This window comes from Saimiri boliviensis, chromosome 9, assembly GCF_048565385.1.
Source record: "Saimiri boliviensis isolate mSaiBol1 chromosome 9, mSaiBol1.pri, whole genome shotgun sequence".
Classification (NCBI taxonomy): Eukaryota; Metazoa; Chordata; class Mammalia; order Primates; family Cebidae; genus Saimiri; species Saimiri boliviensis.
The window spans coordinates 63624273-63641278 of record NC_133457.1 but is presented as its reverse complement, the minus strand read 5'-3'; the positions used below and the strand labels follow the sequence as shown (position 1 = coordinate 63641278).

The window sequence follows — 17006 nt, the reverse complement described above, 5'->3', positions numbered from 1 at the left end:
ATGTATAAATCCTATTCAACCTAAATATAAATTCTAACTGGACTCTTTTAAGGAACTGGACCAATTTCTTATAAAATATTTATGGAAAAATGAGGACCTTTAACAGCTCAGACAATATTTTACAGCCTGTTGCCCAGGCTGGAGTGCAGTAGAGCGATCTCAGCTCATTGCAACCTCCATCTCCTGGGCTCAAGCGATCCTCTCACCTCAGCATCCTGAGTAGCTGGGACTACAGACACATACTACCACGCCTGGCTAATTTTTAAACAGGGTCTTGGCATGTTGCCCAGGCAGGTCTCAAACTCCTGGTCTCAAGCGTTCTTCCTGCTTTTTTTTTTTTTTTTGCCCCATCTTTGATTATCACAAGCTAAGGATGGCGGCAGCTTGCACTCTGACAAGAAGAGTCTGGGAATTACTAACTTGAATCTTGTAGGAAAGCAAGAACATTGGCTTCATAAAAGACTTTTTATTCCCAAGTAAAGCTTCTTACAAGAGCTTTACATGAGTCATAGAGACCTGGAAATATTCCTCCCAAAGTGCTGGGACTACAGACACAAACTACCACGCCTGGCTAATTTTTAAACAGGGTCTTGCCATGTTGCCCAGGTGGGTCTCAAACTCCTGGTCTCAAGTGTTCTGCCTGCCTTGGCCTCCCAAAGTGCTGGGATTACAGACACGAGCCATGGAACCCACCTGCACTCCCTTTTCTGTTTTGTGGGTTCATTGGTCTTGTTCTTGGGGCAGAAAAACTGTTACATTATTGTGGTTTTGTAGTATGCTTATGTTAGTTGGCAAGGGCTACCATGAGAACATGCCACAGAATGGGTGGCTTAGACAACAGAACTTTATTTTCTCACAGTTCTGGAGGCTTAAGGTCTGAGATCAAGGCGTTGGCAGGGTTGATTTCATCTTAGGCCTCTTTCCTTAGCTTATAGGTGCCACCTTCTTCCTGTGTCTGCACATGGTCTTCTCCTGTGAGCCCCTGTGTCTTCCTTTTCCCTTCTCATGAGGACATCAGTCATACTGGATTAGGGCCCATCCTGATGACTTCATTTTTAACTTAATTACCTTTCTAAAGAGGTAATATCTGTCTTTGTCTTTATCTTCAAATACACTGACATTCTGAGATACTGGGGTTTAGGACTTCAACATATAAATTTAGGGTAGACAAGAGTTCAGCCCATAATAATGTTTTAATATTTAGCATAGCAATTATCCCCTCCTTGCTTTTCTTTTCAAGTTAAGAATTTCAATTTAAAAAAATCAATTTAAAAACGTATAGCTTAAAAAGCCAACAGAGGAGATAAAATGGAATACTAAACATTGCTCACTTAATCCAAAAATAAAATAGGAAAATAATAAAGAATAAACAAGAACATATAGAACTTTGGTCTAATTGAATTAAATCCAATCATTTCAATAATTGTATTAAATGTAAATGGACCCTTCTCTTTAAAAATATTTATCGCCTGCCTACCTTCCTACCTTTCTTTTTTCTTCTTCCTTCCTTAAAAAGCCATGAGACAGGCAAACAGAAGTAGGCAGGCCGGGAGACAGCCCTGAGGGTATGGTCAAGGGCCACATGTGAGTATGTAACCAGAGTGGGGCAGATCCAAGAGGCTGCTAGAGAGAGAACACAGAGACAACACAGGTAAGGGGGAGCAGAGAAGCCAAAATGGGGCATGTCAAGGAGGCAGCAATCTAGAGGGGTCAAAAGAATCAACTTTGCCACCGTTAGGATAAGATACAAATAGGGGAAGAAAGCCAGAATGGCCCCATAGTGTTGGAGTGGAAGTGGAGTACATAGGGTTGAATTCATGTTTTCCAACACATGGAGAAGTAGACAAAGAGACAAATAGAAAGGTAAATACGTGCATGGATACAGACATATATATCCTAATATTTCCCAGGTCAGCCCACTGAAAGGGGCTGGGAACAGCAACATCCCAGTAGCAATGAGCATCCAGAGTGAGCATCCAAACTCTCCCCACTCAAAGGAGTCAGGGCTCCTTGGATAAATGGAAGATTACAGGGCTGATCCAAGGAAAAAACAGGATGGGCGTGAAACTGTTTTTATACTAGAAGCTATGGAAATGCTCAAGGTATGATGGAAGATATGATAAAAGGACAAGGGGCCATTTTGAAGGAGCAATCATTGGTGCAGAAAAAGATGCAAATTACTATCTTTTTAGAAATGAAAGACACGTTATGTAAATAAAGTTATCATGTAGTCTTCTGAAATGCATCAACTACAAGTTAATACAGAATGGGAATTAATAAGCTAAGATTTCAATTTAAAAATACAGAAAAAGTAAAAAAAAGAATTCACAAAGTAGAAGGAAGTCACTTAAAAGATAAAAGTAGAAATTAATAAAAGGAATCACAAAACAAAATATTAACATTGCTTAATAAAATACACAAACCTTTAGCTAACATGCTCAAGGGGAAAAAATACACAAGAATGAACTAGGTTAGGGACGAGGGTATAGAGCATAGGATGAGGTGGTGAACGTGGAGATTACAATCCTAGCACTTCACGAGGCCAAGATGAGTGGATTACTTGCTGTAAGGGTTTGAGACCAGCCTGGGCAATGTGGCGAAACCCCATCTCTAAAAAATACAAAAATTAGCTAGGTGGTATGGGGCACACCTGTAATCCCAGATACTCAGGTGGCTGAGGCACAAAAATCACTGGAACCTAGGAGGCAGAGGTTGCAGTGAGCTGAGACTGTGCTACTGCACTCCAGCCTGGGAAACAGAGTGAAACTCTGTCTCAAAACAAGAACAAAATCAAACACAAAACAAAACAAGAAACAATCTTAATCTCCTTCAACTGGAGCTGTAAAATTGTGGGCAGCAGCACAGGCCAAATCCTGGGGCCAAGAGAGCCCAGGTGCCGCTTGTGGGAGGCTCAAGTCCTGATGATTCAGGTCCAGCCCGTGGACGGCACGAGGCTGGTAGCGGCACCTGGCACACCTGGCCGGAATTTCCCAACTGCAAGCTTCCTTTGCCCCGCCCCCCTGCCTGGCCTATTTAAGCTGTGAGCTCAGCAACAATAAACGAGACTTGATCAGACTCCTGTCTTGTCTCCATTCTTCGCGTCTCCTGCCCAACCATCCCCACTCCCTCCCTTCGGGCTCCTGTTGTTGTCCTGCAGGTCGGGACATAAAATAATTTAGCAGACCTCATGCCAGTCATTAGAAAACAAAAAGGTAGACCCGTACATACTGTTATGGAAAATAAGTCTCAGAATAACACATAGAATATAATAACATTTCTATTAAATATATATATGTGTGCGTGTGTGTGTGTGTATACACATATGCATCAGGTTAAGTCATATGAAACTGCCATTTTTGTAAGTCAAAACTTCTTCAATATTGACAATTCTGTATGACTCAATCTAACACAGAAAGTCAGGAAGGAAGTCACAGTCTGGAATAAAGGAAAGGAGTCTGGGAGGCATATGAATGGGGCATTTGCTTCTTATTCCATATTTCTATTTGCATGAATTTTTTATGACAAAAAGACATCCATTATGTATTTAAAAACACATAGTTGTTTTAAGACCCTGCCTCTTGGCTCTGTCCAGGAGAAGACATTCAGCTCCCATCTCTCACTTCCCCCATCTTCATCACTAGCCATGAAGACAGTGTCTGGGATGAGAGAAGGAATGCCAGCCTCCTGGGGAAGCAATTCAAGCTATGGAAGATGTTCTAGTTTGATTCCATGTTGGAAAACCAAGAACAATGACCCGGTGCAATGGCTCACACTTGTAATCCCAGCACTTTTGGAGGTTGAGGCAGATTGATCACTCGAGGTCAGGAGTTCAAGACCAGCTTGGCCAACATGGTGAAACCACGTCTCTACTAAAAATACAAAAACTAGCAGGATGAGGTGGTGTGCACCTGTAGTCCCAGTTACTCGGGAGACTGAGGCAGGAGGACTGCTTGAGCCCAGGAGGCAGAGGTTGTAGTGAGCTGAGATTGATCCACTGCACTCCAGCCTGGGGGACAGGAGTGAAACCCTGTCTCCAAAAAAGCAAAACAAAGAAAACAAAACAAAACAAAAAAACAAGAACACCCTCAATGCCCAAATGCAGGAAAAGTAACCTGGCCGCCCTACGCAGCACCATGAAGATGACTTTTGACGAACTTTGGTTCTTGTATGCAACCTTTGCATATAAGGTACAAAGGAACAGAACTATGGCTGTATGGAAGTAAGCTAATAAAGGAGACTGGGAGAAAATGTCCCTAAATGGTACCAGTGGTTGGAGAGAGGGGATGGGATTATAAGGCATTTTCCTTTATTCTTTTAAGACATGCTCTCGTTCTGTCATCCAGGCTACAGTGCAGTGTGCAATCACAGCTCATTGCAGCCTTGACCTCCCAGGCGCCAGCAATCCCCCCACCTCCTCCCACCCCCTGCCACCTCCCCACCCCCGTAGCTGAGACCACAAGCATACGCCACTATGCCAGGCTCTTTATTTTTTTTATTTTTATTTTTTTTGAGATGGAGTCTTGCTCTGTAGCCCAGACTAAAGTTCAGTGGTGCGATCTCGCCTCACTGCAACCTCCGCGTCCCAGGTCCCTGGTCCCAGTTCAACCGATTCTCCTATCTCAGCCTCCCAAGTAGCCGGGATTACAGGCACGAGCCACCATGCCCAACTAATTTTTGTAATTTTTAAATAGAAACGGGGTTCATCATGTTGACCAGACTGGTCTTAAACTCCTGACCTCGTGGTCCACCTGCCTCAGCCTCCCAAAGTGCTGGGATTACAGGCATGAGCCACTGCGCCCAGCCTATTATTATTATTTGTAAAGATGAGGTCTCTTTGCCAGTCCCGAACTCCTGGGCTCAAGTGATCCTCCTGCCTCCATCTCCCCAAGTGCTGGGATTACAGGGCTGTATGAGCACCAGGCCCACTTTCTTTATTTTTCAAACTTGCTATTACGAAGTTTGACTGTTTTTACAATCAACCTAAACGACATGAAACACACTGAAATATAAGCTGAAAACGATGGCTTATGAGCCCTGCCCTGCTGGTGTCTATCATGTCTGATGGTATCTATAAATATCAAGAGAGCGATTGCTCCTCAAATAAAGCAGGTTCAGCCAGTGGTTGAGAATCCAGCAACCGGAGCCAGACTGGCTTGGTTCAGATCCCAGCTCTGCCAGCCTTGACCAAGTTTCTTAAGCACTGCAACATTAGGTTTCCTAGGTTGTGAAGTGGGAATCATCAGTACCTACTTTAGAGGTACTGTTGTTAATAAAGATTAATTGCTAAGGAACCAGGCCGGGCACACACTCGGTGTCCGACAAATGCTGGCAGCTGTTAGTATCACAATACTCATTTTTATTCAAAGTGCCTCTTTATTCTCCTTAGACACTATTAAAGCCAAATGAGATGATGACTGGGCAGGAGCGAAAACGAGGGCTGGCCAGTCCACACAGCAGCCTGGAGAAGGAGGCCTCCGGTGTGTGCAACCTCTGTTGGTTCCAAGTATGTCTATTTAAGTGATCACTCAGCAGAGTGGCAAGACAGATCCGATTCTGCATTTAAGCTTGCTAAGAGGATAAGTAACTCTATGCTGTTTTGCACAAGAAATGCTTTAGAGGCTAGGAATAACGCCACAATCCCATCAGCTCCTCCTGAGCCCATGGGGGCCTTCTGCCCTAACTGCTTCTCCCTGTATGCTGGGCTGTTGCCTTCCCTGGGGTCCCCCTCTGACAGCCAGAGGACCCCTGCCAGGCACTCTGCCAACTCCAGCACCATCCCTGCCCTGCTCACCCAGTCTCATTCTCAGGGAACGTGGAAGTCTTTGCAGACCTTTGGGAAATGTCTTTTTACACTCAGGGTGGTGGGATGAGGGCAATGGGAATGCTCATGGTGATCATTTTACATATTTTAAAATATTGTATCGACCTAGAACACACATCCTGAAAAATGCACACATCATAAACCTATAATCTTCATAATTTTTTACAAACTAAACACACCCATGGAACATGAAACAGAATATCGCCAACACCCCATAGGCCCCCTTCTGAAGGGTAACTACTAATTATCCTGACTTTCAACATTAGTAAATAGTTTCATCTGTTTTTTTTGTTTTGTTTTGTTTTGTTTTTTTAACTGAGACAGTGTCTCATGGCTCATTGTAGCCTCAACCTCCTAGGCTTAGGCAATCCTCCCACCTCAGCCTCCCAAGAAGCTGCAACTACAGGCATGTGCCACCATGTCCGGCTAATTTTTGTATTTTTTGCAGAGATAGGGTTTCACCATGTTGCCCAGTCTGGTCTTGAATTCCTGCCTCGGCCTCCCAATATGCTGGGATTACAGGTGTGAGCCACTGTGCCCAGTCTGTAGTTTCATCTGCTTCTGAATGTGATTACAGAGAACCCTGCCATATGAATGTCTGTGTTTGGCTTCTTTTGCTCAGTGTTACATTTGGTGAGATTCACCCATTTCATTGTGTATCATTGAGGCTGGTTCATTTCATTTGTGGGTAGAGTATCCTGCTGTACAAATGCACCACAATGCATTTTTTCTGTCTACTATTAATGGACACTGGGCTGTTTCCACTGTGGGGCTATTCAGCGTCATGCCGCAATGAATGTTCTCACGTACATCTTTAGTAAACACATGCACAAATTCCGGTTGTGCCTTTACTTGGAAGAGACACTGCTGGGTAGGCGTATACTCAGCTTTAGCAGATGCTCTCTAACAGGTTTTCCGAGAGGTTTCCCTAATGGGTACTTTTACAGTATCCGTTTACTCAGCGGATTCAAAGGTATAAAATACATATGACGTAGAACTTGGATTGTCCATAAAGTATCATAGGAAGGCCCTCAAGCAAAGCAGCTTCACTATCTTCTCTAGTGATAACAGCTATATCCCAGAGGGACAAATAGATCTTTGAAACCTGGACTCTATGGGTGGCCAGTCCAAACTCCTTACAGACCCCCAGACCATTCCAATGCCATCTGTAAGTGGACTCACTGACCTCCTAAAGCTGATTGTTCTATAGTTCAAGTTCTCAGAAATCCCTTTCTCCTCCTTTTGCCTCCCCCAGCCCTGGGTCTGCCCTCTCCATGCCAGTTGCTATGGTTTGAATATGTATCCCCTCCAAAACTTACATTGAAGCTTTATCTCCAATGTAGTGTATTGAAAGATGGGACCTTTAAGGAGATTGGGTCACGAGGGCTCTATGGGTGGGTTAATCCATTCATAGCTTAATGGATTAACGGGTTATCATGGGAATGGGACTGGTGGCTTTATGAGAAGAGGAAGGGAGCCCTGAGCCAGCCCTGTACCTCACCATGCGATGCCCTGGACCTCCTCAGGACTCTGCAGAGAGCCCCGCTAGCAAGCAGGCCCTCATCAGATATGGCCCCTCAGCCTTGGACTTCTCAGCCTCCATAATTGTAAGAAATAAATTCCTTTTCTTATAAATGACCCAGGATCAGGTATTCTGTTACAAGCAATAGAAAATTAACTAAGACATCAGTCTCCTGAGTTTTGGCAGTGGTACCACATCGCCCTCACCCTCTTCTCTGTCCAAGCCGAAAGACCTAGAGTCTGTCCCAGAGGCAGTGGAACGTGGCCAGGCTGGAAGGCCAAGATTCAGCCACATCCCCAGACCTTGCACTGCCTATGCCCTTGGAGTCCAGAGCTCAGGAAAGCTTGTTTGCAGCTTGGAGCTTAGGGTTACAGAAAGACCTTTTCCAATTCCTACAGGTCCCAGTCAAAAGGTCAGGCTATTGTGGACACAGCTGAGAAGCAGAAACAACCAGCCTGCTGGTCTATGCCTGCCTGTGCTTTCTCACCCCACCCCCAAGGCAAGCTCCACCTCCCTCCTGCACAAGGTCCCCTGGAAGAAAACCTCAGTAGACATTGCCCCGCTAGCCCTGGCCCCTCGATGTGAGCTGGTCCTGAGCCACCACCCCGGGACACACGACGCCAGTGGCTCACTTACTGACTCGATAGCCCAGGCCTTCTGCATGAATCCTCTTGGCCATGAATTGTCCTTCAATCAGTGCTCGAACCTCCACATCCCCAGGGAATGCTGAGACCTGTCTCCAGGAAAAGGTGGGCACAGAGTAAGGAACTCTCATTATCTGTGTGCGTGCGTGTGTGCGTGTGTGTGCATGATCTTTTTAAACATCAGCCCAGATCTGAAACTCATAGCTGGGCTCTCTAACCACTATCTCTGCCTGTCACAGGCACTCACACAAGCACACTACTCAAGCACACAGCTCACAGCCTCACATGCCTGTCACTTTGAAGAATCAGAGACATTACCAAATTCAGTCTTAGGCAGCTGAGGGTTCAAGTTCTGTCTAACTTTCAGCTCTGCAATCTTCAGTAAGTTACCTTAGTCTTACTGTCATTCTTTTTCCTAATAAAACAGAGGTAATAGCAGCACCTGTTTTTAAGGGTTGTTGTAATGATCAGATTAGACAACAGAGCCTAGAAAATGCAGTGCATATAGATAAGTGAGAGCCAGGAGCGGATCCTGAGATCTCACCCCTGTGGCATGTCCTCCAAGCTAGCACTGATGACCAGCAACGCCAGCTCACCCCTGCTTCTCTGGCACCTGAGACCAACGCCAGAACCTGCCACTGCCCGCTCATGAACAGCTACACTCTAACCTTACTGACCTTCTTCTAGTTCCCAAGCTGCTCCCTCTGCCTAGAAGTCCGTCCTACTCTTTCCATGGTGAGATCCTGAGTACATTCAGGTCTCAACCTAAAGGCCACCTTCTCAGAGAGACCCAGGCCCGAACACCCCTTTCACCCCACCCAGGGTAAGTCTCCAGCCCGCCCCCCGCCCCCCTCCGCTTTCCCTTGCGGCATTCTGCTCTTCCGCTCCCAACCTCGGCACCTGCTCCATTCGTGTACATGCTCATTCCCCTGTCTACTGTCCCTCTCCCTCCTAGACAGCAGGCTCTGGAGAGCAAGGCCACCGATGCCTTGTTCTCCTTTGTGTCCCTGGTGACTGGCACCAATCACACATATCTGTTGGCTATGTGTGATTGAAAGAAGAACACTACTTTCTCCTTGACAAATCTAGGATTGACATGCATGAGAGAGAGAGCAGGCATTGCTTCTCACTCTAACAAAAGAAAGCAAACTGGTCCCCCATCAGAAGATTGAGACGAACTTCCTACTTTATACAAAGTTTTCCATTCAAAATCCAACATGTAGTGCCATCATCTGCCCTTGAATCCAAAGCCAACTCTGATGGGCACAGTTCCTAGACAGAGGGTCTTACATAAATCCCCCATTTCCTGGGGTCAGAAACATCTCTCAGGTACAACCCAAAATGTGGTGATGACTCTCCAGTGACTACCTAACAGCAATGTCAATTTTGAGCAGCCAGAACCAACTAAATCCTTCCTGGGAAAGGTCGCATGGTGGAGGAGAAAGAAAATAGCAGCTTCAGAGCCAGAGAGAACTGGGTTGAGCCCCTCCACCACCTATGACCTTGTGACTCTGGGGAGATTGATTAGCCTGAGCCTCTGTATCTCAACTTCTCCGTCTGGAAAGAGGAACAATAGTGCCTACCTTACAGAATTGCTTTGAAAAGTAAAAGACAGCTGGGAATGGTGGCTCACACCTGTAATCCCAGGACTTTGGAAGGCTGAGGCGGGCGGATCACTTGAGGTCAGGAGTTCAAGACCAACCTGGCCAACATGGAGAAACCCCATCTCTACTAAAAATACAAAATTTAGCTGGGCGTGGCGGCTCACGTCTGTAATCCCAGCTACTTGGGAGGCTGAGGCAGGAGGATCATTTGAACCCGAGAGGTGGAGCTCGCAGTGAGCCGACATCATGCCACGGCATTCCAGTGTGGGCAACAGAGCGAGACTCTGTCTCAAAAGAAAAAAAAGTAAATGAGGAAGGTATAGAAAACCATGAGCACAATGCCCCATTTATTGGCCCCAAATAGGCCTCAATAAATGTTAGTACCTCCCAGTCCCAGAGGCTCTTTCACCCAGGAGGAAATTCAGGATCTCAAAATCCATGAGTTCTCCATGGGTATAGGATGAAACTTCTCAAGGAAATAAGCTCTTTGATACTCAGTGATAGCGTCAGCATTTGTTAAGCTGGAAGAGAACTCTCAGGTTTTCTGCATTCCTCCTTGAGGGAAAGGGCAGTGCCTGTCTTAGGTGCTGAGGACTCCCCAGGCTCTGGAATGCACCCTGTCACACCACAGGTGTGTGTATCAGTGGATGAGGGAATGAATGAAGTCCCTAAAAGTAACATAATTTGATAGGCAATTGTTAAATTTAATCTCACAAGTGGAGCCAATGTAACTCCAATACCAAGAGCACACGTACCTTGTGGTTTTCTGTGTTAAACCTATGACGTCCAATAATTTCAGGGGTGATCTCCATTACATCAAAATAAAAACCTGAAATAAAACCAGGAAGAGATCAGCTGTCATTAGTCAAAAAACAAAAGATTGGCTTTTCAACAGACTTAGAACAGAGCTAAATGACCCCATATCCCTGGGTTCCCTGGCTCTCTTTAATCTCCCTGATGGGACCTGTGAATATTCCCAGCTCTTTCTCTCCAACAGGATAGCAGGGAACCAGAAAGCCCTGAGCTAGCTTTTCTCAGAGACAATTCTTCCTGCTCTCACGTGGCAGCTTGGAACAAGAAGCAGCTGCCCAGCCAATCCTAAAATCTAACACAGGTTTGACCAAGGGAGGCACGGCCCCTCCCTGCTCAGGCCTGCCCAGACACCGGGCACTTTTCCTTGTGCCTGGGGCAGAGGGCTCTGAACGGGGATGCACCAGGGTAGAGGGTGCCCTCTCTGATGCTGTCACCAGGGGCTGGGAGTAGGCAGAAGATGTAGCAATGGCCTGATCTCTGCTCAGAGCAGAAGCCAAGGACAGCCTTACAGCCCCGCCCTTGCTCAGAGCACAGGGTTCCACACCAGCCTGTAGGACCTGCGTTAACAGCAGTGCAGACAGACAGAACTCCCTGGACTTCTCCATGGCCCTCCTCTCCCCCAGCTCGTGGGGCCCTAGGCACCTCCAGCGGTAGCTGCTGAGCCCTCACAGGCCTGAGCATCCCCAACCAGCCTACCCAGGTTTCCACCGTTGCCCATCTCTGTGGACTGCAGTGCCTTAGAGAACTCGCTCCAGGAACAGGACGCGAACTCATCACGGATCTTCTCTCTCATGAGGGAGCCATTTTTAAAGCTGCAGAAGAGGGCACAGCTCTGAGTGGGGGAGCTGGTGCTTGCTGACTAGACAATGAGTTTCAATGAGGAGACCCAGGCAGAGGAACTGCAGGTCAGGCTGGACCACAACCCCCAGGCAGTGGCACAGCAGGCTCTGAACCTTAGGCATCGGAGGCTCGTCCTCAGATTCCAGGTCCCTGAATGTCCCTGGGAGGCGCCAGAAACACCCTTGTCTTGGGCTGTTTACAGAGGAGGCTGACACAGAGGAGCCCCAGGTAGAGACAGGGAGCTCAGGTTTCTGTACATTCTACCATATGCACAATGAGGCAGGGCAGGCTGGACTAACTAGCCACATTCTCCAACAGTTCTTAGGGCTTAGGAGCTCAGAAACCATCTCCCTCAGGAGCTTTGAACGGGTCTCCAAAGGCCTGTGGTCAGAGCACAGAGCACGTCCCTTCCATGAGCTGTCGGAAGGCAGGACGTCCTTCCTGCCATTTGCTGAGGGTCCACCACATGGCAGACAGGCCACAGCAACAATGTGAGGTAGATGCTCTCACCCTCCCCATCTCATGAGGAAAGTGTGGCTCCGACATGCCACACTATGGAGGTGGCCCAAGGCCACACAGGGTATTGGTGGTGAGGATAGGATTTGAACCTGGGCTGAAAGGACTCAGGGTCTTGGATTATTCCTCACCCAGCTCTGCTGTCAGCAAGAGCCAGTGAGTCCCTGGGGCTCTCAGCTGCCCAGTAGAGCCTGGAAAAGTTGAGAGAGTCACTCCAGAGCTTAGTGGAATGACTTGGGGTCCTCAAGATGGTGCCAGATCTGCCTGCATTTCCTCACCCAGCAAATGGTGCCAGCTAACACCCAGGCTCACCACAGGAGTGCCATGTAGTGCTGGGGGTCAACCGGGTTGCAGAAGATGTGGCCTTCCAGGGCAGGCATGGGCTCTTGGAGCCAGAGAAACAGGGTGTCACTGGTGCCCAGGCTGACCTGGAAAGAAGTGAGCAGAGCTGAGGCGCCTTGGGCTTTGCCCACACATGCTGCCCTCACTCGTGGGTGATGCGCCACACTCCACCCACCCTGACCCTGTCACTTCACTCCTCATGCTGCAGACCTCAGATGCAAGGCCACTTTCTCAGAGCCCCTTCTGACCCTCCCACACCAGAGGAACCAGGAGCCAGCTCCCCAGGTGCAGATCCCACGGTCTCCTGTGCTGATCCCACAACTGCAGCTAAACAACGGTTTGGGTAATGGTTGGCTCCCCACATGACTTTCCCACTAGAAGTAGGAAGGCCTGAGTTATGTCTTCCTTATTCTGGGCTGCTCCCAGCCCTCTGGCCCCACATCTGACCCTCTGCCACTGCACTCACTAAGACTGGCCACTGTGAAGCAGGCGGGGGTCCTGCCCATCCAGCAAAGAATAATGACCTTCTGAGAAAGATGTGTGCCCCCATCCCCTCCCTCCCCTGCCTCTTGGGCCAACAGACACTCTGATAAGTAGCAGACATGCTGCTGGGACCCAGATCCTGGTGCCACTTATCAGTGTGGGAGTGAGTGTGGAAACCGAAAGAGCCAATAGGAAGTCACTTACCGCAATGTCGCCTTCCTCCAGTCTCATGCCTGCCAGCGACGCTGAGAATGGGAGGGGAGCTCCTGGTTAGCTGGCAAACCACAAAGCAAACCACAGGGCTCTCTAGGCAGGAGCGCAGCCCCCACCTCCAACTCCCACCCACACCCTAGGGTGGAGGCAGAAGCAGGGGGGCTGAGCGCTCAGGAGGCCCTAAGAGAAGGTCATAGAGGTCAGGGGGTGGAGTGTGAGCAGGGCCTCTGATTTGAGCTGTGAAGTCTCTTCCCTGAAGGGTTGGACCCTCCACTGTCAAGCACTCCCGGGAGTGCTTGAGAACCAAGGAGGCCAAGACAAGTCACCAAGGATACACACAGCAGCGAAAGACAAAGGTGGTGATGGAAAAGCAGGGGCTTAGCTCATGTTCCCTGTCTGTGCCCTGCCTTAGACATGAGGCCCACAGCAGCGTTTTTTTTTTTTTTGAGACGGAGTTTCGCTCTTGTTACCCAGGCTGGAGTACAATGGCGCGATCTCGGCTCACCGCAACCTCCGCCTCCTGGGTTCAGGCAATTCTCCTGCCTCAGCCTCCTGAGTAGCTGGGATTACAGGCACGCGTCACCATGCCCAGCTAATTTTATTTTTTGTATTTTTAGTAGAGACGGGGTTTCACCATGTTGACCAGGATGGTCTCGATCTCTTGACCTCGTGATCCACCTCCCAAAGTGCTGGGATTACAGGCTTGAGCCACCGCACCCGGCCCTTTTTTTTTTTTTTTTTTTCAAAAAGAGATATAAAGGTGGGGGTCTCACTGTGCTGCCCAGGCTGGAGTACAGTGGCATGATCATAGCTCACAGCAGCCTCCAATTCCCGGGATCATGCAATCCTCCCACCTCAGCCTCCCGAGTAGCTAAGACCACAGGTGCACACCACCACACCTGGCTCACAACAGCAATCTTTATCTGCCTTGTTTGCTGAAGTGCCCCAGTGCTGAAAGAAGGCCTGGCACATAATAGGCATTCACTAAATGCCGAGTGACTAAACGTGAGTAAAGGTGAAATGGGAGTGAGGACAGGTGCATTCACACACTGCCACTGAGGTTCAATCAGCAATGTGTGTGTCAGAAGCCTTGGATCCAGGGATCCCACCTTTGAGAACTTACCCTGTAACAACAGAGACTGAATGTGCATCTCAACATTGTCTGCACTACCCAAACACTGACACAACACCAACTGCCATCCATAAGGGACTGGTGAATCAATGCTGGGACAGCGGAACTCTAGACAACTGTTAAAATGAGGAAGGTACTGCCCATGTTGATTAAAAGCAACAATGCTTACTATAAGCACAGAAAGAAGACTGAAAGGACAGAAATTAACCTTTCTAATTATGGTTAAAATTAACCCTTCTAGTTAGGGTTAAATGTAACCCTCATTTAGTGGATCGTTAGAAAAAGACCGACTTTTCCTGGGGCAGGGCTGAGAGGAAGCAGTTAAGGTGTTATTCAGTGTAGCCCACCTGGCCTTCCTTCAGAGATCCGAGGGCCCTTCCAGGAGTGGCTTCAGGACTACCCAGAGGAGAGGAGGAGGAAGAGAAGAGGCTAGGGAAGGAGATGAGGTGTCTAGATGAGAAACAAGCCATTGCTGCACATCAAATGGCAGGGCAGAGACTTAAAACCATGTCCTAGAGGAAGGTTGGAGGAATTGAGCTATTCATCTATGGAACAGAAAAGACAGGTTAGGAGTGGGGTGGGCATGACTGCCTTCCTTAATCACTGAGCAGTTTTCACCCAGGGAGAGCAGGCTGAGCAGCTCCTGAGGGCAGAGTCAGAGCTAAGATGGGGCAGGCACAGGGTGTCAGATGGCAGGGTGTGGTGGTGGGGATGACCACAGAAGGCTTTGCCACAAGGCTGGACTGGAACTCTCAATCGCTCCCCAACTCACCTGGGTTGTCCCCAGTGAAGGCCACCACTTTGCATCCTGGAGGAAATCCATAGCGCTGGACGTAGTAGGAAGAAATGGCTCCCTGAGGGACAGGGACAAAGCAAGGGCGCTCTGTTGAGGTACACCCTGCCTGCCCGGCACAGCCACCCAGCCCTCAGGCCATGAGTATGTTACAGGCTCCAGGTCACCAGTTCTGAAGGCATCTTCTGCAGAGCCTGGAGTCACATCACTCCCTGTCACAAACTGGGTGTGTCCCTCCTGTGCACAGATTGCCAGAGGAGCCCAAGGCAGGTTTGGAACCACGAGCATGAGGTCCTCTCAAAAACTGCTGATCCTGAGATTTCAGGTAGTAAGGACAGACCAACCCCAACTTTGTGCTTGCTTTATAAGCTCCAAATTCTGGATATAGCATTTAAAAAAAAAAAAGAAAAAAGGTAAGAGGACACCAGTAAGCAAACTCATGGGAGCAGATCATGCCTCGCATGCTCGGTCTATCACCCCGCCACTGGATTAACAACAATCGGTGTGGAGTGCAGAGAACCGTGTTCCAAGGAAAGTAACCGAAGAAGGCGGTGTGCAGGGAGTGCTATCTGGGCACCACCTCCAAAAAGAGGGAGGACGCAGAACATGGGTCCTGCCTGATCCCCCACACACGACACCTGTGTGACAAATGAAAATGCCTTTTCAGAGTCAGTGCTGCTTGCCTGCGCAGGCTGCTTCTCGGAGGCATGTGTTCTTGCATAAGGCAAACAAAGCCTGCTCTGAATTTCACATTCAGCTAAAAGCTATGTGTGGACTGCCATGGTGGCGTGGCTGTTTTCTGTCTGCCCTTCCTCTTTCTGAGCTGTCCTCTGTCTGGGTCTTGTGCTGTCAGCTTCCACAGGGCTGCGTGGCTCTTCTTCCAGCTCCACGCACTGGCCTCATGGCACACTTTGGATGCTGATGGTGTGTGGCTCTTCCTCCAGCTCCACGCACTGGCCTCATGGCACACTTTGGATGCTGATGGTTTGGCTTTGATGTTCTGCCGCGTGGTGGCAAGGCAGTTTTCAGCATGTCAGTGTGAATCATACAAGAAAAATGGCTGAGTGTGGCGGTTCACACCTGTAATCCCAGCACTTTGGGAGACTGAGGCAGAATTGCCCAATCTGGGCAACATAGTGAGACCCTGTCACTACCAAAACAAAAAAAATTAGCCGTGCATGGTGGTGCATGCCTGTAGTCCCAGCTACTCGGGAAGTTGAGGGAGGAGGATCATTTGAGCGCAGGATTTGGTGGTTGCAGTGAGCTATGATCATGCCACTGCACTCCTTGAGTGACAGGGTGAGACTCTGCCTCTAACAAGAAAACAAAAGTGCTTCTGTGGCTGAGACTCCCAATGCAGGGTACTCACAGCAGCCCCTCCTCCATATGGCCCAAGACTCCCAGCTCCATGACTCCCTCCACACCTCAGGGTGCCCTGTCCCTTCCACACCAACACTCTGTCCCACCCAGAGTTCCTTCTGGTCATTCTGGCTCTGTGGCAAGCATTTTCCACCAAAGGGCCCCAGGGGCAGGACCCAGGGCTCTCACTCTCTCCACTCCATTGTCCCCATAGGACAGCCAAGAACAGGGCTGGCCAACCAGGATACACCAGGACATTCACAGCCCGTGTCCATTGCAAACAGGTGGGGCTGCTGTGATGGGTAAGTGTTTTTGCCATTACCCGTGGGAACAGGCACTATCTTAAGTGCTTTAAACATATTAACTCGTCTGATTTGTGCAACAGCCCTGTAAGATGAACAGCATCATTCCCTTTGATCCAGATGAGGAAATCAACATACAAAGTCACAGAGCTGGTGGAAACAGGATTCAGCCCAAGGCGGTCCAGTGCCAGGGTCTGTGCTGCACCAGCCCTGCTGGTATTTCTTTCTATTTTCCCCAAGGCTGCCTCTTTCAAGCTTCACTGGTAGTCCCTAATCCTAGAACTTCAGCACTCTGCATTTTTTCCTTAGCTGTGCCATCACTTGCCACTTTTATCCCTATTCTAATAAATTTCTAGAAGAATTTTCCAAAGTCCCCCCGACCATAAGGCAGTAATCTATACATATCTATACATGCACCTGAGTACCTACTATGTGCAAGGCACTGATCCAGACAGTGACTTACATCTTAGGCTAAACTGAAGATCCTGCATGTGTATGCCTGTGGGTGAATGCACAAAAGAGGGAGCGTGCAGCCTGTAAGTGTGTGTGTGTGTGCGCACGTGTGCTTCAGTGCTTTCCAGGTAGCTGCCTGCTCTGAAATGAGCCACATCGCCAGAAAGGA

General features: G+C 48.5%; 1 protein-coding gene across 3 annotated transcripts in view; it reads right to left on the bottom strand.

Annotated features, from left to right (window-relative positions):
- Positions 1-17006, bottom strand: part of XYLB (xylulokinase) — a 60597-nt gene that overhangs the window by 19056 nt on the left and 24535 nt on the right. For 2 of the 3 annotated variants that reach the window (XM_074406046.1, XM_074406047.1), the window contains 7 exons: positions 14703-14784; positions 12790-12830; positions 12073-12188; positions 11101-11216; positions 10347-10420; positions 7980-8076; positions 1486-1623 (listed from right to left, as the gene is read on the bottom strand). In XM_074406046.1, coding sequence (XP_074262147.1) covers positions 1486-1623; positions 7980-8076; positions 10347-10420; positions 11101-11216; positions 12073-12188; positions 12790-12830; positions 14703-14784 — 664 coding nt within the window. The remainder of the gene's footprint in view (positions 1-1485; positions 1624-7979; positions 8077-10346; positions 10421-11100; positions 11217-12072; positions 12189-12789; positions 12831-14702; positions 14785-17006) is intronic. The other variant, XM_039461998.2, reaches the window with a different exon arrangement.